Source organism: Vanellus vanellus (genome assembly GCF_965231255.1).
Source record: "Vanellus vanellus genome assembly, chromosome: 8".
Lineage (NCBI taxonomy): Eukaryota > Metazoa > Chordata > Aves > Charadriiformes > Charadriidae > Vanellus > Vanellus vanellus.
This window is the reverse complement of record NC_138913.1, coordinates 26,894,750-26,915,321: the sequence shown is the minus strand read 5'-3', so window position 1 is coordinate 26,915,321 and position 20,572 is coordinate 26,894,750. Positions and strand designations below refer to the sequence as shown.

Below are 20,572 nucleotides of genomic sequence, written 5' to 3'. Positions count from 1 at the left end.
TCACGTACAAAAACCTCCAAGTCCTTTATTAATGTTTTCAGGATGTATGTGGTACATACAATTAACATTACACCAGCTACATGAAGTCCTCTGTTGCAAGAAGTACTTCAAAACAAGTATCCCAGAGCACCAACATAGACACACACACACACAGACACTACAAAATCACTTTGAAATGATTTCCCCCCAACTTTTTTCTTTTTTTTTTTTTTTTCCTTTTTTTTTTTTTTTTTTCTTTTAACTTGACAGCTAGGACTTCTGAGCCATTGGAGATTTTCAGTGTGGCTGATCTCCTAGTGCAGTGGCACTGGTTTAAGAAGGCTACTTCAGACACTGGAAGGTCAGAAGAAGAACTGAATGGGATAACTGAAAGCGGTGTCATTTTCAATACTTTGAAGCATGGCTGCTGTCTGGGTCAATATCTGTGCATCAGCCTCCTGGTGTCCCCTGCAGAATCTTCTCCTGTGTTACAGGTGTACACACACCTTGTGTAGATTTACCCCTAAATTGCAGAACAGGAGGAGAGCACTGTCCACCACACATTGCATCACCGGTTCCAATTAGTAGGCACCGACACATCAGGAGGGTTAAACAAATGGGACTGGAAAGACTTTAAAAAGGGATGAGCCTGAGAGAAATCTTTGTTCATTATGACAGATCAGTGACAATCCCTTCAGGTCACCAGGCTTCACGTGTCCATCTGTTGCCATCTGTTCCCTAAACTCATCCTTTTTATTCAGATGCTCTGCTTAAAAATAAACCCAAACTACGAAACGCTTCAACTCCATTGTGTACAAGTTCTCCATTTCCAGAGTTATTATTCTGGCTTTACACCTTCTCCTTTCGCTTTAATTTGGATACTTTCTTGACAGTTCCATTCTTGTTGAGAAGCTTCAAAACACGATCCTTGTGATCCAAGACCTTTAGCATGGAGTCTCGAGCCTCATTGATTTGATCCATCACAAGTTTACACCTCTGCATATTCCCCTGAAATAAAACACCGTCATCATTAACAGCAGACCATCTAGTCTAAACAGTCATTGTACCTTTTCTTAACACCACTTCTAAGTGATGGCACTGGAAGCACAGGAAGTGTACCTATGGGAATTATTTTATTTTTTTTTTTAAAAAGCCAGCTTTAGCTCTTACTAACCACAGTAGAATATTTTGTAATTAAGGGTAAAGCAGTTCTGCTGGGTTGAGAGGCCACAGGAACTCACCTGTATCAGTTCATTGATTCGATGCAAATCATCATCAGTTGCTGCTTTTTTCTTAGGAATGAGTCCCTCCTGCAGGGCAGTCAGTCTCTCATACACGTCATGCTCCAGGTTTGTCTAAAAGACATCAGCACTTCATGAGAAGGTTTACCGCTAGCCCAGAAAACATTTGCCCACATTAAGAAAGCTACACAGAGAAGATGATAATCTGTTCCCCTCTCAGCTGCTCATGTTAGTAATTCAGAAGATGGAGCCTCTAACAAAGAGTGTGGCACTATCATTCTTACTAACATCCTATTTACAGGATTGCTCCACTTCTGAACAAACATGGATCCTAACCAGAACTGTTTCCCCTATTTCTCACAATACTATTCCAGGAATGCAGAGGTTTTGGGGAGTTTGGTGCTAGAATGCAGAGCACCTACCTCACCCCCAACCTGAAACAGAAGCATCCAGGAATGTGGATCAGTGCTGCCTCCTCAGATCAGCCGCACCATCCCAAACAGACGCTTCTTCAGACCTGTGCATCAGCAGGAGGGAGTTGCCAATTTTGATCATCTGTACAAAATACATCAGCTCTTATGTCTGGATCAAAACCAACACTCTGTTTCCAAGCCACTTATGCCACATTCCTGAGAAAGGGGAAGGCACGTCCCACTCCCTTTGGGCACTACACACCAGCTCCTTTATGGTACCCAACGTCAGATGACCATGTACTGAGTTTGTAAAAACATCCTCCTGTCTTACACAACTCTGTGTCCCCCCACGTTGTAGGAAGCTGGCAAGCCCCATTCACCTACCAGCTGTAGCAGTTGTGCCGCACAGAGATGGACCTTCCACCCTTGTGCACGACAGGATACACCCTTCTGATTGGCAATCTCCTGCAGCATAGCCTTCTTCTCTTCTGTCACCACGAAATGCAAAAAAAAAGTTATTCAAATTTCAGGAGTTCACAAGGCCTCTCCTCTAACAAACTCATTAACACAAATCCTGCTCTCCATACATCTTATTAAATGAGGATGAGCAATGTTTTGATTCAAACAGGAAAACAGCTACGCATCTGCCATGTATCTGACTGCTGCTCTTGCTCATTAACAGGTTATCTGCATTTCCAGAAAAAAAAAGTGTATTATATCCCATTTTTCCCTCATTTAAAGAATGTAGCGCTCAGTGTTTTAAACACCCTGCATGAAAAAGTAAAGGGTCCATCCTCTACCACTGAAATACACACCTACTCCCTTCCTTGAGGTATTTACAGTCACAAAACCCCAATCTGCTTAAAAAAAAAAAATCTAAGATATGAGCTAAAAAGCCTAAAAAACAGTATCTGATCTCTATTTTCCTCATATTAGGAAAAAACGTTCTTTAAAAGCCCATTTGTTAGTTCAAAAGACTAGTTATGCTAAATCTAGAACGTTCTTGATTAAATTGGCAGGATTGTTAGTAAGAAAATCAGAAAACTAAACTGTAGCATATCACCATAGCGTGTCACTTCTTTAAGGATTACTTTCTATAGTAAGTTTCTATCACTGTATGTGAATACATTTGTCAATTACTATATGATTGTTTCTTTTACAAAATTACAGCTAGCTCTATCTGATGTCCTTTCCTTCTTTTCTCCTCTACCTTGAGAGCAGAAGAGATTTAGGCAACATCTAGCTAAAAGTCATTAGCTTACTTGATCAACGTTGTTTTCCAAATTGCAAGAAAAACCTTTTTGTGGGATTGCTTATCAACACCAGCCAGTTAAGTACTTCTAAGACACCCTAACAGGTACGTTGAAGCGGATCATCCCAGATGAATGAAACTGTCAAACTAGAAGAAGCAGACTGACCTTTTACCCGGACATCACTGTATCTCTGAAAGTGGTGGTAAGCAGCTTTCCAAGGATTGCGATAATGACGGAGCAATGTGATAGGTGGCCTTGGACGCACAGGGACGTATCTTACACCTTCTTCATCTAGAAAAGGATCCAGGGAGAACTGTATTATTATCATCATTAATTAAGTAGGTGAGGGAAGGAGATCAGCATGACACAATAGCTCCATCAGAAGATCAGCAAGTGCTACCTCATACAAAATGCTTTATGTATCAAGAAAGGTTATTTCCCCTGAACATGACTATACAGAAAGTGCTGAGAAACCGACACTTGGATTCTGTATTACTTGTATTTTCAAAGCAGGAGAAAGACAGCACCTTCTCTGAGAAACAAAAGGAAGCAAAAGTAGAGACATTCAAATAGGAAAAAAGACATTAGAGATGACATTACCTATATACTCCTTTGGAGGAGACTTGCGCTTCTCTGCCTTCACCAGCAAACTTTTGGCAGTGGATTTCTCATCATCAGTGCTGTTTGTTTCCATCATGTCCCCTTCCTCTGTGGAGATGACGTGCTGCTGCTTACGGGGTTTCTTCCTCGGGGAGGCACCAGGTGGCAAATCAGTTGGAGGCATCGAAAGGTTGTTGGCCAGCAATGCCAAAGACGGAGACACAGTACTCGTAGTCAAAGGAGGGACTGCTGAGAAGGAGGAAAGAGGAAAAGAACCCAAACCATCAGCAGCATACGAGTAACACACTAGCACTGTTTGAACACTACATCCAACAGTAGTTCCTGTCTCAGCGCACTGTGAGGAGCATGAAGTGTACGAGCACTTCAGCTCTGTATGTGTAGAAGGCCAGATATTAAGGAGCAGCAATTACTAGGACAAGCCTACACAGTAAGATCTTTAGTGTCATATACAAAAGCATAAAGAATGAGAGCAAACTGTCCCTCAGTTCCTTCATATTTGAAGCTTATGTTAGTTTAATGCTACAAAAAGGAATCCATGCTAACATCTGTCTTGTGTTACAAAGATACCTTTTTTTTTTACAGTATGTGTGCTAGCATGGATTCACAGTCCCTAGCAAGCAAGTCCCTTTCCTCTTGTAATATTAGTAGAGAGTCATACACAATCGAATCAGGATTGCAAGAGTCTACTTGTACTGCTGAGTCAACAGCACCATGTTAGTAGGCTACTGCACCAGTCAACACACTCTGAAGGTGGGCAGTGGAGTGGCAGGTAGCTTGAGGGAACACTCCCTGACATTCGGAGGGAAAAGCTCAATCAGCTGTGACTAATGCTGCAGCAAAAAATTCTGGGACGGGATGGATCTCTGAGCAATTTGGCATACCCACAATTGCCAGTAAGAGACAAAAGAACCCTGAAGAGCTTAATGCTATCTGCCTGTGGTCCAGAGACATCTGTAGCAAGCAGGTTCTTCCATCACAGGACAACATAAAACTTTAAGGAGAGTGATAAAACCAAAAACTAAAACAGAACTCTGATACTCATGAATGTGGGATGCATTTGTATCATTTTGCCACTGTATAGTGCCTGACCTGATATCCATAAGGATCTGAATATTACTGATCATACCATCTAATAGCAACTACGGCCAAGCTGGATAAATAAGGCAATATAATGAATATTTTAAAAAGTTCTAGCGAAAGATATCCATGAATCACAAGAGGGCCCTATGATGTCGTACTCTCATCACTAATTCTTCACATACAAGAAAGGCCCTTGGACCTGAACAGTAGGATTTGTGAGAAAACTGAAATTAACTGACCTGATATATTGGTACTGCTGTTGAGTGCTTGCACTTTAGGCAAGGAATTCACTCAGACTCTTTGGAGTTGGATCATTTGAACATGAACAAAGCAGTCCCAATGACAAGTGACTTCACGGGAGATTAGGCAAAGAAGAACTTTATGAGTACCAAGGCATACGGGAACCCTTTGACTGGTGTTCTGTGCTACCATGAAAGAGATGGAGTTTCATTTTTGGGATGGATGTGTTGAAGTCCTCCTAATTTCTCCACAGTCTCAACAACAAAAGAAACAACCTGATGATTAGCAACCACCTACCAGATACTGGTCGCATTATGTCCATAGGCTCCACTTCCTCTTTGATTTTTATCTCTGGTACTGCAGGACCCAGCACTGCTGACAGGGCACCACTCATGGTTGATGGAGGAGCAGGTGCTGCCACAATTGTGGTAGAAGTTGGTGGAGCGGCCGGGACAGCTCCTGGAATGGTGGACAGAGCTGCTGCAGGCTGTGAAGTGGGACTGGCTGCGGCAATGATTGTTGGAATGGCAGAGGGGGGCTGCTGGGAGGTGGGGGGGACTGCAATGGTGGGCTGCTCCCCGCCTTGATTAGACACTGCCTCCATAGACACAGTGACGGGAGTGGCCATGGACACATGGATCTCCGGTTTTGGCTTGGCACTGTAACATAAAAAAAGCAAAACAAAGTGAAGTTAACTGCATCTCAGTCATGACCACCTAGCACAAAGCGAGTGAGCCGAGCTGGATTCAGACTATCCAGTTTTTCCTGCACCCGCAAGTAACACCTGGCTCAGTAATGTGTTTAACAACAGGAGAAGGTGTCATCTCAGTTACGTTTCCCTCTCCACTCCCTTTCTAATCCTTTTCATTTATTATAGATGCTATTTTCTTCCACTCACTGTAACAAGCAAATCTCATGACTAACTCCAGGTAACTTCAAAATACTTGTAAAAGGAGCAAGGCAGTTTCACGCTGCAGACAAGAGGAACTTTTACCCAAATCTGTACTGCCCCCCATGCTCTGTTTGCAAGAGCTCCCACTATGGGTAATAGTTATAAACCAATAAATTGTAAAGCCACTGAACTGAACTGAAGCGGGGTAGAAGCTACATTTACCTTTATTCAGCATTAATTTCCCGTCATTATAGAAAAAAAGTTTTGAGGCCTATCCTTTACAACATTTTTTTGTTTATTTCTAATAAAAGCTCATAAACACACTTTTTAAAAGGCTACTGCCTCACCTTCACAACAGCAGAACCTGTTAAGTCCGCTCAAAGTTGTCACAATGACAAATTCTAAATAGATTAAGTTTCCCCAAAGAAAGGAAAACACTCCAATAGCCAAAGAATACAAATCAAACAAATACAATGAAATTATTATTATTTTGTTTCCTAAAGTCTTACCCCGCAGGCCTTGGTGATCCAGATGTGCTTCGCATAGTACTGTCGACACGTGTACTAGCTACTTCAGGTGGCTGAGGTGGAATTAAGCTTTTCCGGACCGCCAGCCTGTAAGAGACAGACAGTTCTGAGATTCCCACCTCCTTGATGCAAAGACAAATACCACCGAGAGCAAAGGAATCAACCCTTTCTTGCCCAAACCAGGAGAGCACTTACAGCTGTATCATTGCACTCTATCTTCAGTGTAACTGATTTGCTACACAAAGAGTCTCATTTTACTTTTCAAGTTAGATGTTATGTTTTATTTTATTTAAAGATAAAAGATCAGTTGCTCTGTCCTAGTCTCACCTCCATTTAGGGCTTCTCCAAGAATGCCAGCTTTACTTTCACCCTGCCACTCAGAGCATCTTACCGAGGCTGCCAGCCTCTAACCGTGGACAAAGGGAGGTCTGGCCACGCCACTGTCCTCCACTGCTATTTCAAGACTGAGCAAGTCATCTGGAACTGAACAGTGCTCAGACAGGCATCTGCTTCGTTTAGTTGGACTAGACTGTGTCAAAGCCTGACTCCAAGACCTCAAGCCCTGAACATGGATGCTAGGCAGCACAGGGCTAAATACAGAAAGTATTTTAGAGATTATTCAGTCTCCTGGGGGGCTGGAAGTCAAATTGTCATCCAAAATAACCAACCTCTCAAACAGAAACATTCTTTTTTGTGATTTACCTCTGCTTCTTTAATTTCTGTTTCAGTTTTACAGCCTGCAGCTTCTCTGCCTTAAAAAAAAGAGGTTTCCACCCAAATAAAAAATAGGCAGTTTTAGTCTCATAGGACACATCAGTTCCAAATGTTTTCAGTCGTTAGTCGGGAGGAAAAGCTATCTCTTGCCTCTTTATTCAGGCATTTAAAATCAGACAGACAACATAAAATATTTTAAGAGTTTAAGTTACTCCCTCCCTTTTTCCTAATCAGATTTCCCAGCAGGGTACTAATCCTATCCTATCTACTCAACCACATATTCTTCTAAGAAAAGCACTGAAGACAAAGCATGGAATTCTAATTTTAGTAGATTATACACTCTTTGTTTTTATTACACTAAGCAAGAAAGCCTCAAATCCACTTTCCCTCAAAAGGTCACTTTCAAGAGCTAGGATACAAACTGTCTTCCTTCTCATTTTATTACTGAAAGCAAGAGAAAAGTATATCCTACCCTGTGGGAGAAAAAGCAGTGTTTCACAAATCAGCAGGTTACTCACAACCCCTGCTGACTGAACGATCTGCTAGAACTTTTTTTATCTCCACTGAGATTATTCCATTTAGCTGGGCTAGATTGCACAGAAGTGTCATTCACATATCATCTTCAATTCTACTCACCCATCCGTGGTTGGTTTCTTCCGGAGGATGCTTGGGCGCGGGGAAGAGCCCTGGGCTGGTGCACTGGCACTGGCACTCTGGCTATGGGTTTGCACAACTGTAGTTGCTGCAGAAGCCGTGTTGAATGTGTTGCTAATAGGATTGGCTACAATGGTGGCTCCATCTGCCAAGACTACTGCTGGGAAGGATGGACATTGACACAGCCGAGAGAAGAACAGATACAGAGAGGAAAGAAAGCAGCAGTTACTTCAGGAAACTTGATGACAAAGCAGGTGTTTGCAGAGCCCATGTTGTCCAAGCTCCCTTGACTCCCTCAATCTTTAACTGCAGTGTTTTCAGACTATTTTGTAAGCAATACCTTTGTTACAAGCAATCTGATCACTGAACCTTCTGCAGGGAAGATGGAAACCACCTCGTGCCTAACAACTGCTGCTAGGGAAGTAATCTTTTCCAGAAGAAATGGAAAATGCAGAAATCACTAAGGAGACCACCAACACAGCTGCGTCAATAGAATAACACTCCTGGTAGAGTCTACGTGGCAAAAAGTGCCACCTGTAAGTAAGCACCATCAGCTGTGTTTATGTTCTGACCTGCCAAAGCCTGCTTGGCCAACTAACTGATGCAGAGCATTTAGACAGTCAGGAAGTCATCATGCTGTGTCTGCCAGCTTTGCAACAGCAGATTCTCTTGGTTGTTATATCCCATTTCTTCAGTAAGTTGTTGGGGTTTCATCAGACCAGTCATTTTTAATGAAAGATGGTTTCTATCACAGTCCAAGATCAGGCTACCAACTGCTGAAGGTACCTGGTTGTATTTTAAGTGCTACTGCGATCTAATGGGTAGCCAAAACAGTTCGGAGAACATCATTTACTTGTAAATTACTTTTCCCACAAGGGAAACTGAAGAGAATTGTTTAAGCTCAGGCACCACCAGTCTTTTCCACTGAAGTAACCCCTTCAAGGCTACCCACACACTCTACCTGGTATGCTTAAAAAAATAAAGAAATAGGTAAAAATATTTGCTGAGAGAATATATGTATGAATGTATTTAGTGTCCACTATTGGACCACAGAGCATATCAGAAGATCAGTAATCAGGATAAAAGCGGAAAAAATAAGCCAAATTTGTAGGACAGAAGTTCAGTGGCTCTGACTAGGTCCAAAGCATGGACTTTGATGGTTGCACTTACCTGAAGTCTTGGTGTCGGCTTGTGGCTGCTGAGCACTGATTGGTGCTGGCTGCAGCCCCTGCGTGCTGATTGGTGCGGCAGGGTGGAGTCCTTGCGTGCCGATTGGTGCTGGCTGAATGCCCTGGGCACTGATTGGTGCTGGCTGAATGCCCTGGGCACTGATGGGTGCCGGCTGGATGCCCTGGATGTGACGGGCGTGAGATGCATCTACAGTCATCAGCTGCATGGGGTTGAGGTGGACAGTGGAGGCCACTCCGACACCAGTCTGAGCCGTGATGGCCGAGTTGGGTGCCTGGGCTGAAACTGGGACAGCAACACAGACACCTCGTCACGCCCACCCAGTGGGTCACCTCGGTCCCCCCTAGCACCTCACACTCAAATATTTACTTTCAAAGACTATTCTGCTTTGAAAAATTAATTTGCCAGCCTGGTTGGAGCAGTAGTAAATTTGAGAGTGGAGAGGCCACATTGTCTGCCAGAAGAGTGACACATTACTGTTCACTTCCATTCCATTTTCCATTTCAAATTGCAACAAGAGAAAAGTTCCAGTTTAACCCCACTTTTAAAGTTAGACTCAAATTACTTTTCTGTACCCAGCTTCCAGTCTTAGAAATCTGTGTACTGTTTTTGCTATCTTATTTTACAAAGCCTGTAAGTACCAACACTGGGCATTTTCCCTGCTTAAAAAAATAATTAAAAAACCCAGAAGCCTAAGACGTTTCTTTGCAAAAGAATTTCTGCAGAGCTTATCATTACATCAATTTAAAAAACTCCAAAACTTTGAATGTACAAAAGCAAATGAAGAAAGCAGAGTGTAAGTGCTGTAAAACAGGGCTCTTACTTCCTTATCCCCTTTCCCCAGCCACATAATCAAAAATTTTCCTTAGCACAAGTGGACAAGCTGTTCTGAAGTTGAGTACAATCTTACCTGACTCAGAACAGGGGCTGCAATTATAGGCTGGATCCCACAGCTAAAACAAACATGAAATCTTTTTGTGGCAGCACAACGTTCCTAATGAAGCACCTGTTCTAAGAAGTTCAATTCATTCATTCGAATTTAAAGCTCTAAGCAATTATGATTCCATCTTCCCATATCCACTCTACAGCACATTACAATTCCCCTAGGCAGCGTTTAACAATGCTGTTAGAATACCTGCAGTTCCTGGATCTCCAGATTTCCAGCCTTTACAGAACAGTACCACGATTTCTGCAGCCATACACAGAATGCAAGTGTGAACTTGCCAACAATGGACTTGCTTGCTAACAATGGAGAGCCCTCTCATCGCAGAACAAGCTAGTTTTGTCATTGTGACAGGATTTCCATCAAGTTCTTGTGCTGACAAGACACTTTAAAAACAGCTGTCAAAACCCTAAAATCTGGCACCAGGTCCGTGAAAATGGTTTCTGTATAAACTATAGCACATTAATTCTCTTAGTGGAACAACTTACGCATAACACTTGTTGCAGAACTTCCTATGCAACAAAATCCTTTTGGGAGACTATATAAACACAACCACCCTTTGAAAAGCCAAAGCCAACATTCTTCCTCACAATTCCGCATTAACACTCCTTATCTCAGTGATCTTTTAAAAGGGCTCCTCTTTTATCTAAGCCCTCACGTGGCTGTGCTCAGCACAGATGCACGTTCCTACTGATACCTTGGATCCTCTGCTTTGAATTGTCACCAGCTACTGCCATAATTAGTACCTTCAACTGATGCTTCAAATCAATTTAACAAGCAACATGTCCCTGTTCCTGCTGAACAACCTACATCCGCTTTTTTAAAACTTAGCATTAGCCTACCATCACCCCAATATGCTACCAAAACTGAAACTCCTGACACTCTGCAATCATGTTCTACCAGGGGCTCTGTAACCACTCCTCAACCACAGCTGCCAACACCAAGTACCACCACTCACCTGCACATTCTGCTTTAAAACCTTCAGGAAGTTACAAAAGAAGTTCACCTGTCTCTTTTGCGAGTCATTTAATCATCCTGAAGCCCACCTCAAATTCTGACATGACTTATAGTCTGACTTTTCACAGGAATTTCAATGACGGAAAGAAGAGGCCCCAGTAACTCGTCAATCCCCTGTTCATACTTTCCCATTCAACAAATGGGCTTTGCCCCCTCCAAGTCCTTCCAAATTACCTCTACACTGCTCAAGGGTAACATGCTGCCAGCAGACACAGATGTTCCATGAAAATTCAGATTCCTAGGGTTTGGATTGTGGAAATTACCATGTTAGAGAGAACAGTCCTAAACCACTCAGTAAGGTAAAAGCACTCCAAATTTTGCCACAGAGAATGACATAAGTTTGGGTTGACTACATGGGCTCACATTACACATAATTTCTGACTTCTCTAAGTTACTGCAACAGTTCAAACATATTAATTGTTTGTTTTTTTAAAAAAAAGAACACTACCACAAGAGTGTGCATTGCAGCTTATTTTTTCCATTTTTCATTCAGGTTTCTCTCTCGTTCATGCACATTCATGCCAAAAGAGATGAAAACGGGCTTCTTGGAACACTAGGGAATGAAGACGCACTAAAGAACTGGTTTGGTTTGGAGGAGTTTAATTGTTTTGATTTGTGGAATCCAAAACTTTAACTTACAGAGATGTAAACCCTTGGATATCAAATGTGAAACTCCTGAGCAAACTGCTGTTAGCTGTATGTAGAAGGTTTCTGAAGTAGCTCAATGCTCCTTACTCATGAGTTTTTCCCCAAAAACAAGTCACCGAAGACTTTTTGTGACAAATTGTCAAAGTCAAGCATAAAAGCCTCTTAGCTTCTCCCACCACTAAAGTCATAGATAAGCTAACAACTAAACAAAGCGTCAGCTTGCCCCACAGCTTGTCTTACCTGGATATTGGCGAATGGTGGACACCGAGCTGGTGATGGGGGTGTAGGTGTGCGCAGTCAAAGGATAGGCAGAGGGTGGGTATGTTGGTAAGAAATATTGGAACTGGACAGGCACCGACTGCCTATAGGTATCAAAGAGAGCAAGTGTTAAACACGCCATTTTAACTTGTTCATCTTCAGCCCCTGCCTTTGGACCACTCCCTGAGTTTTGTAATCCTAACTGTTATAAGCTAGCAAGTATCTCAACTATCACGATTAATTAAAAACTACCAAATCCCCCCCACCCCAGGGTTTTTAAAACACATTATTTCCAGGATATCAGAACCTAGAAAAGCAGCAAGGCACTCAAAACCTACTCACACACACTCTCATTCATAGAGCTGGTATTTCCCCACCTGTTGTCATTTCTGGTTTCCATTGCTACTGGGTTAGGTGATGCCCGGTGACTAGAGAGCGGTATGAGATTACTCCTCTCCGCCGTGTAATCAGACTGGATCCGGGGAGAAGTATGCGTGATTTGCTGAGGAACCACTTTAGCTGCATAAAGACATACGTGTAATCAGTTAACAGTCAAAGGAGAAGTTGGAAGACACTGCAAAGTCAAGATTAATTCTCCTGGCAAAACCCCCAGTACTGTCCCCCCCCGCCCACCCAAATAAAAAACCACCCCATCCCCAGATGATTTTCAATCCACAGTGATGATAGGCTTCCCCTATAGGAAGAACAAGGGAAACAATGCATTTTTCATCAATTTCTATCAGAATAACAGGACATTATTAATACATATATAAATTATGCTTGCTAACAGATTAAGTTACTCCAGTGCTCAAATGAAATTATTTTTTTTTCTCCTTAGGATCAGCCCAATCCTTTCTGCTGTCAAGAACTTATTTATCCAAGTTTTCAAAGCAGAACTTGACAGACACCAAGGGAAATGAGATCAATGCAGACAGAGGCTGAGAAAAGGAAGAAAACACCTACAAAAGCTTTACAGGAAACACTGATGTATCAAGATACAACTTCACTGCTTGGAAATTTATGGCAGGGAAAGATACTACAAGATTTCAAAAGAACGAGAAAGAAGTCAGCAGGAAAACAGAGATGAACAAAAGGAAACTTATGCAGTTCTGTTGGAAACATTTCAGGCAGATCCCACATCTAGGCAAATACGTTTCCCACCTTTGGAACCGCTAAGGTCTAAACGAACAAACTAACCAAACTTGACAAGGCTACATCTAATGCCTCAAGAAGCACAGGAAGGAGCTTACAAAATCAACTATGAAAGCCATATTCTATAACCAAGCAGCTACAAGATCTAGTACATGGAATGCAGGTTCTGAAATGCCAAAAGGCCCAAGTTAATCGGAAAATTCAATTGAGTAAGTTAATGAGCCATTTTACTACTTATTCCTCCTAGAACATCTATTTCTTCCTGCTATTAAAATAAGCTATTCCACAATAGACCTGTTAATTGGTTTTTCCCAGCTTGAACTGATTTTTTTCCCTCCTTAACTTGCTAATATGCACAAACACTACTAAAATAAAACTGAAGCATCAGTTACACACTCTTCTTAAAACTAAAGTTACTCACCAACTGGGATGTTTGAGGTTGTAACAGCTGTAGCATGGGAAGAATGGGAGGGCATTGTCATGGTGACAATGGTGCTTGTAGGCGCTTGGGTGTGAGACACAGAACCTAAAGAAAAAAAACCACAAACATCCAAGATCTTTCTATGAAGCCCTATCACACCAGTGCATCTATATCCAAATAAAGAGGGAAAAAAACCCAACCCAGACAACCTCCCAGAAGAACTCAATTTCTCTCCTGAAGCCTGCTTGTGCACTCCCAAATGCAGCCTTTCCCATAAATAAAGAATTCTTTAAAGGTAATCAGGTCCTATCTTCAAGGAGGAAAACCAACAAAAAACCCAACAAAAACCACACCCCACAACTCTCCCACATGAATACTCACCAGCTGTGGTTGCTGAAGCAATCGTATTTGTTGCCAAAATAGGTGCCACTGTTGCTGCTGCCACTGGAGTACCAGTACTGAAAATGGTTTTCTAAGAAAAGAAAACCTTCAAGTTAAGACTAGTACATTTAAAATATATTTACTTAGTATGGAATCATGCTGCGTTGACTGTAAAGAACATGAATTTCGAAGCTAAAATACGAACTCTTTTCCCAAATTTAATCTTAGCGCTCAAGATACAAACAAAAGAGATGTCTAGATGAAGCAAGAGGGTTTTTTGTTTGTTTGTTTGTTTGTTTTTTCCCTTCTTGCAGTTTACCTGAGCCATGGTGTGGAGCTGTGGCTTCTGTGTTCCTATAGCTGGGTGAGAAGGTAGTGTAATCCGAGTAGCTGTATCCCTCGGCTGTGCAGGCCGCTGAATACTAATAGCTGCAGAAGGCGGGTGCTGCTGGATAGACAGGGTGGGTCGACTGGAGAAAGAAAAATAGTTATGAAGATATCTTTCATATTTAGTATCCACATTGTTAAGATGCAGGGACACGCATCAGGCCTTGGTCTCTTTCTCTTTGAAAGCAGCACCGCTATCAAACATATGGTCAAGTTGCTTATGCTGCTTTAACTACACTGTTCTGCCCTTATCTTCCGCAAGTACCCAGCTAGGAGGGTGTTGTGGTTTAGGCAGACTTATCAATAACGCCTATCAGTTCATACAAAAGACTTTCTGTTAGGGATGCTTTTCAACAGTTGTGTATCATTTTTTCCACTGTGTCTTCATAAAAAAGGTGGGCTGAATTAGCCACAAGTTCCTACAACAGAAACTCTGCTTTCCAGGAAGCAGGAGATCACACCTGATTCATTAAGCTTGATCTTTCTCAGAACACAGAGCAATAGTTCACATTTATAGTAATTTTTATTCACAGAACTAAAAGCATTTGCACTGTGCAAGCATTACTAATTTTGTATTTTATCATCCCACTTCTAGAGGATTATCAGCTCTGGATGACTAACATGTATGTTTCCCCTTCCTGCAGCCCCTGTAAAGTCAGGGCACTATAGATTTCAAAGCATCTTTACCTGAGGGTTGATTCCGTAGCATGTGCTGCTGTTGTAGTTATAACAGGGGACTGAGCTCTTGTGGCTGAGACAGTTGCCACCACAGCTGGAGGAATAGTGCTTGAAGTTGTCACGGGAGGACGAGACTATAAAAATGAGTCAAAAAGAGACACGTTCAAAAAAGAAATTCTGCTATTTAGATAACAGTTAGGAATTACGTGGCTAAAACTCTTTTTTCTAAATCTTATCACTAAGTTTTGGCATTCTGAGACATTTCCAGTCTTTCTGACTTGATCTGCTAGCTCCTATGCAGATCTGCCCTGGTTTTCAAAGCATGTACATCATAGGAATCAGTAACCAACAAAGTTAACAAGACCGGATCCCCCGAAGGTCTCTAAGAAAAAAAAACAAAGGTCAGTTCCATTCAGAATGAAAAGAAACTGATCCAAATGTATACAGGAAGTCAAAGGTGATTACATCAGTATCCTAACTGAAAGCACAAAGTAAAGATGTTTAACCCTTTATCCTAACACTGAACACTAGTACTATTGTGGGGAGATGATACCTACAATCTTCTCCTTATTTGTCTATGTAAACTGAGATATACAGAAGCATATTAAAATGAGGGTTTTTTATTATTCTATGTAAGAAGAAATCAACACGAGCATATTGCGTCAGACTTTGAAACTTGAGTATATCTAAACTAAATCCTTTTCCCAGTTTCTAAGCTCTTCGGAGACAGTTAAAAACCCATTTTTTTGTGCTGAGTCCACAGAGGAAATAGTTGCATTAGTCCTGTGGTTTTATTTCACTACTTGCTATTAGAAACTGGTACCCAAGAAACAGAACTGCCAGAGACCTGACAGTAGCTTCAGCCCAGTAAATATGCAATTACAGGTTATATATTACAAGTAAGTGCCAGGAAGAATTTGGAGCCAGTGGTCAGTGTTCTGCGGAGCTGCCTGGCTGCTACCTGCCTGGATTGGCTGATGAATGATGTGCTGAACTGCTGGCTGAGCTGTAGCTGCATTTGGCAACTGCGAAGCTGGTCTCAGGACTGTAGTTACTTTAGAACTGGACATCACTGCAGCAGCCGCTGCACCTGGAAAATAAACCAAGTGTGTTAAAACACCATGCACCCAAATGGCTTCATTATGACCATACAGACAGACTGACACTAGCCGGTATGTATTTCAGTTTGAATATATTTCCTATGCATGTCAATCAGGTGACATTGCTTTAAAAGTAAGGCTTGCAACAAATATACCTAAAGTTCACAAAAGTATGTGGTTGAAGGATAAGTATTATGTTAAACAAATTGGCTTTATTGATACTTCTTACTCCCCTGTAATAAGCTTATATTGCAAATCCAATCTTTTTCTATTCCAAGCTACGCAAGTCAGTAGAAATAATCCAAACAGTTTGATCACTGGGCTAATGTGTAAATAAGTCACCTGATACCAACAATAATCTCCCTGCACCTGATGGAAGTTCCAAAGAAAAATACATGTGCAATAGAACAAAACAAACAAACAAACAAATAAAACCAAAACCCAACCAACTTTTAAAGCTGCAACAGCATAGGACCTTAGTTAATTTGTCTACTGTTGGCTGTCTCCTGATCAAAAGAAATTGCTGTCAAAGGCAAATAGCCTTAAAATCATTTGATGGACTAGACTGCACAGCATCTGTAATGTCCCTAATTGAAATTATTACCTCAAAAGGTAATATTCGAGCTGACAGAATAAAAGCAGGAAGAAAAAAACAAAAGAAAACACGCACTAAGCAACAATACAAAGTTTGCGGCAGTTGTCCGACAAAAATCAAGTGAACAAAACTACATCTTACTTCAGCTACAAGTAAAGCTGTACAGTCCTTCCACCTGCTGTAGTAAAAGATTAGGTCTTTGCTCATGTCAATTTATTTTTCTTGAGTGACCAATAATTCAAATAAGAAATAAAAATATAAATGGTACTTTAAATTCAGATCAGTTTAAAGTTGAACTGGGAACCCAACCCATAAGCATTTGAAAGTAAAACTACAATCAGAAATCAGACAGACTACATTGTGCACAGGGCTTCTTTTAAGGGGCTGATCTCCTGTTTTGTAAGCCATAGCAACCAAAATCCTGGGAAACAAGAGCCTGTAGTTATCACTAGCATTCGACTCAAGGGTAAAAGCAAATGCACACAATATGCTATGTTATCATGCACAAAAGTGCACAAGTGATCCTGTGACAAGAATATGCCTCGCAACAGCATGGGTGTTACTGTCACATATGCATGCTTGCTACCAAGAACGCACATGACATTTTGCAGGGCAGGTCAGTCCATACCAGTGTATATTTTGTCTTGAAAGTGTTCACTGTTTTAAAAGCACAGAACAGACTTGCTGGTAACTGCCAGCATTTTAAACTGTTACACAGTCCTGCCCTAAATGGCTGAAGGCAACATAATTCTTAAAAGGCCAGCAGTCACCTATTTATGCTAGCAGTTTTAACAGCTGAAGTATTAGCTACATTAGCAGCGAGGAGAATTTTTCGAGGTGAAGGCCAGATGCACCTGCACCGAGAGGCTGTGAACAGAAGATGGGGATGGCAGAGCCAGATCTTACCTCGGGGTAGGTGAGAAGCTCCAATGTGTAGCGGAGGCCCAGGAGCACTACTTCTGATGATAGACATCTGCACATTGGTAGCCATGATATGATGCAAGTTACTAGGATGCCCCTGCAAAGTTAAAGAAATAACAAACCCCAAAATAAACAATGAGCTGTGTTGACAAGAATTAATGGCCACACTAACAGTATTGCCATATCTAAGTCTCAAAGACAGAAAAGAGATTTTGTAGAAATACTTGGTGTACAATGGTTGCGTGCTTTACAAGTCGAGTGCGGAAAGAGGCAGATGTTTCTACGGGATAAAGTTACAGAACCTGCTGACACTGTGTGTGCAACATGTAAACATTTATTTCACTGATCTACTGTTCTGGTTGGCATGTGGGTGACATTCAGTCAGCAGTCACCCACATACCAAACTGACAGATGGCCCTTCTGCCATTAATGACTTTTAAGGCATAGATTCATACTAACTGTCTAGCAAAGTCAAGAGAATAGTGAGAACCTGGCAAATGCTGCAACAAATTAATTCTATTTTCTAAAAATGTTGGACTTCCCAAGGATACTCATGAGGATAAAAATCCACTGAAACTGAAACTGCACATCCTTCGCCAGCCTAACTCAAATCCACCTAAAAGCACTTTACATCAAAACCCTGAGACTTCAGAGGTTTAGTGATGAGTGTTCTGGTAAACTAGTTTCAAATCACACGGACTGGCTCTGCAGTCAAAGTTAGAGGGAACAAACATTTCTAAAGCATTACCTACAACTCCTCCCTCTCCCTTTAAATTTTGTCACTAGTGGTTTAATAAGAATACACTGCAAAACCACGAACTGTTCAGTCTCTTCTGATCTGCTCCCAGGAGAACTAAAGAAGAATGAAGTGATGAATCCCAGCTGTTCATCTGCACTAGAAATTGTCCGAGCAACACTGAAACAGCAGGAGCTTTTAAGGGAAGACTCAGCTGCACAGCAGCTTTTGGATATGGTTCTGCTACCGCAGCCTCACTGTGCTACGTCGGTTGGATGATTACAACAAATCAGCAGCTTTCTAAAGAGCTAGTGATAACTGAGTCTGAGGTTTAACGCTCCAAGCAGAACCGATCCAACAACCAGTGGCCACTGAACGGGGAAGCCTGCTCTCTCTACCTTCCCTCCTGCTGCAAGAGCCTTCCTTAGTTGTACCAATATTAGTACTGATCTCACCATGCAGTGAGCTGGAACAAAGAAAAAAGAAAAACTAAAAAACCAGACCTGTTGCCCACTGATTGTTGCCACAGGAATTGTTGGAGCCTGTGGTATGTTGCTTTCCATGGTCACAGTAACTTGCCCAGGAACCTTTGTGGGAGCCGAGAGAGTAGAGGGTGGAGCAGGAGCAATGGGCCGGCTGGGCATGGTGGGCTTCAGGGGAGGCTACAAGAAATACAAAACCAGAAACATTGGTAACTCCAAATGACAGCTCAACATTGAAGCAGAAATTCTTTTTGGGTGGTCAACGCTTGGAGAGAAAGTCACCTTTGTGCAAGGATAAGTATGGTTAAATACTTGGAGAGGAAGGATATTGGTCATTTAGAGCTATTCCATTTTCATTTGGGACAAAGAAAGGGCATCTTTTGTACTGGAAGTATGCAGCTTCTAACATACAGCAAGTCACAAGTGGAATCTGTTCGGGCTATGGCATGCCCCTACAGACACTGGGCATTAACAATTAATTTGATATTCTCATCTACTCCTGCAGAGAAAAGGGAAGAGTGAAATCACTTCTCTTAACAGATAAGCAAAAAACACCCCCCTCAAAAATAATGCTGTGGCATTATGAAGTCCTCAGCATATCATAGGGAACAGCTAAACTCATGAGGCAGCGTACAGTCAGTAGAAGCATGCAAGAAAAGCTTAAGAAACAAAAGCAGGGAAGGTTTTGGTGTAATTTATTTTTGCTCAACACTCTAACTTGTAATATAGATGGTATTTTTCCTACCCATGAATTGTGAACCTCCTCATTACCTTCATAAGTCCATCTGAAAAGGAAAGTGGGACAGCTGGAGTCAAATGTGCTGGTGGAGCTGTCACTGTCACCGGGGCAGCAGACTGGACAGGGTGGTGCTGTGTCAACATCTGAACCTGTGGATACGGCCGAACCACCACTGGCTCCTGCTTTTCTTCTCGAGGTTGTATAGAGCCACCAGGGCCGATGTGCTCTCTAGGAGCAACTTCTGAGTCGCGACTGGAATCATCACTCACTAGCAAAAAAAAAAAAAAAAAAAAAAAAAAAAAAGGCAACTGAGGAAAAAGGTAAGAAAGATTAACAAGTTTGCACTGGTCACCCAGCAGGTCAGAGATATGATGTCAGAAATTGTCTAAATAAGATAAATTCACCCTTACAATTAGGCATAGTCCAATGATGAAAACCCTAGGAGCTCTGGCACTGCTTCAGCCGGTGCCTCTCAGAACTGATGGGCTGTGTAATGCTGGGCAACCCGGGCTCACCTCTGAGCACTCCATCTAAACGCCTTCTTCAAACTAAGATTGACTAATTTTTCTTTCAAGTGAAAAATACATGATTACCTAAGTAACTGTCACAAAGCCCCATCCCACACCGGACAGGCAGTACTAAGAAGTCTGTGCTTAGTGCATTATGTACCTGAATATCAAACTGAAAAACAAGTATAACCCCCCCAAAACCAAAGGGTCTCCCCGCAGTCACCTCTGGCAGCCTGCCCAGCACCTGCGATCCCGGCAGTAACTACAGTCAGGGCTCCCACCCCACCTTCAGCTACACGAAACCTTCCAACGCTCGCTCTTCTGCTACAGCCGCGCAGCAGCCGCGCCGCGGGGCCGGGCGGCCGCCCAACCGGGCTGCACAGGCGGGAAGGGACGACTCTGCCCCGGAGTTACTCTTCACGGCCACCGACTACGTTGATTTTCACATCGTTCCTCCCACTCCCCGCCGAGGCAGCGCTCGGGCCGCCGGGGGCACCGGGACGGCTCCCCGCCCCGCAGCCAGCAGCTGCCCCCGCGGGGCCCGGCGCCCGCTTACCTGTGGCAGCGGCGGCGGGGGCGATGAGCCCGGCGGAGCCGCTGGTGGGGATGGGCGGCGGCGCTGGTCCCAGGCCGGCGGGCGGCGCACCCGAGCGGGGGAACTGCTGCGAGCTCATCTCCGCCTGCGGGCACCGCCGACCGTTACGTTGCGTCGCATAACGTCACGCTACCGGCGACCTCCCCCTCCATTGCCCTCCCCCCCCCCCCCCCCCCCCCCCCGCCGCCTGCACGGGGGGCGACTACAC

At 42.8% G+C, this 20,572-nt stretch overlaps 1 protein-coding gene across 1 annotated transcript in view; it reads right to left on the bottom strand.

The window, feature by feature from the left end:
* Positions 1-20,572, bottom strand: part of SAP130 (Sin3A associated protein 130) — a 21,272-nt gene continuing 700 nt past the window's right edge. Inside the window, exons 2-21 of the mRNA XM_082486936.1 lie at positions 20,326-20,449; positions 19,293-19,528; positions 18,543-18,701; positions 17,289-17,400; positions 15,653-15,777; positions 14,697-14,821; positions 13,942-14,092; positions 13,623-13,713; positions 13,242-13,346; positions 12,046-12,187; positions 11,651-11,772; positions 8,785-9,087; positions 7,597-7,771; positions 6,229-6,333; positions 5,125-5,486; positions 3,487-3,735; positions 3,052-3,177; positions 2,018-2,121; positions 1,221-1,334; positions 1-987 (exon numbers count right to left, since the gene is read on the bottom strand). Coding sequence (XP_082343062.1) covers positions 829-987; positions 1,221-1,334; positions 2,018-2,121; positions 3,052-3,177; positions 3,487-3,735; positions 5,125-5,486; positions 6,229-6,333; positions 7,597-7,771; positions 8,785-9,087; positions 11,651-11,772; positions 12,046-12,187; positions 13,242-13,346; positions 13,623-13,713; positions 13,942-14,092; positions 14,697-14,821; positions 15,653-15,777; positions 17,289-17,400; positions 18,543-18,701; positions 19,293-19,528; positions 20,326-20,443 — 3,183 coding nt within the window. The 5' untranslated portion in view covers positions 20,444-20,449 and the 3' untranslated portion in view covers positions 1-828. The remainder of the gene's footprint in view (positions 988-1,220; positions 1,335-2,017; positions 2,122-3,051; positions 3,178-3,486; positions 3,736-5,124; positions 5,487-6,228; positions 6,334-7,596; positions 7,772-8,784; positions 9,088-11,650; positions 11,773-12,045; positions 12,188-13,241; positions 13,347-13,622; positions 13,714-13,941; positions 14,093-14,696; positions 14,822-15,652; positions 15,778-17,288; positions 17,401-18,542; positions 18,702-19,292; positions 19,529-20,325; positions 20,450-20,572) is intronic.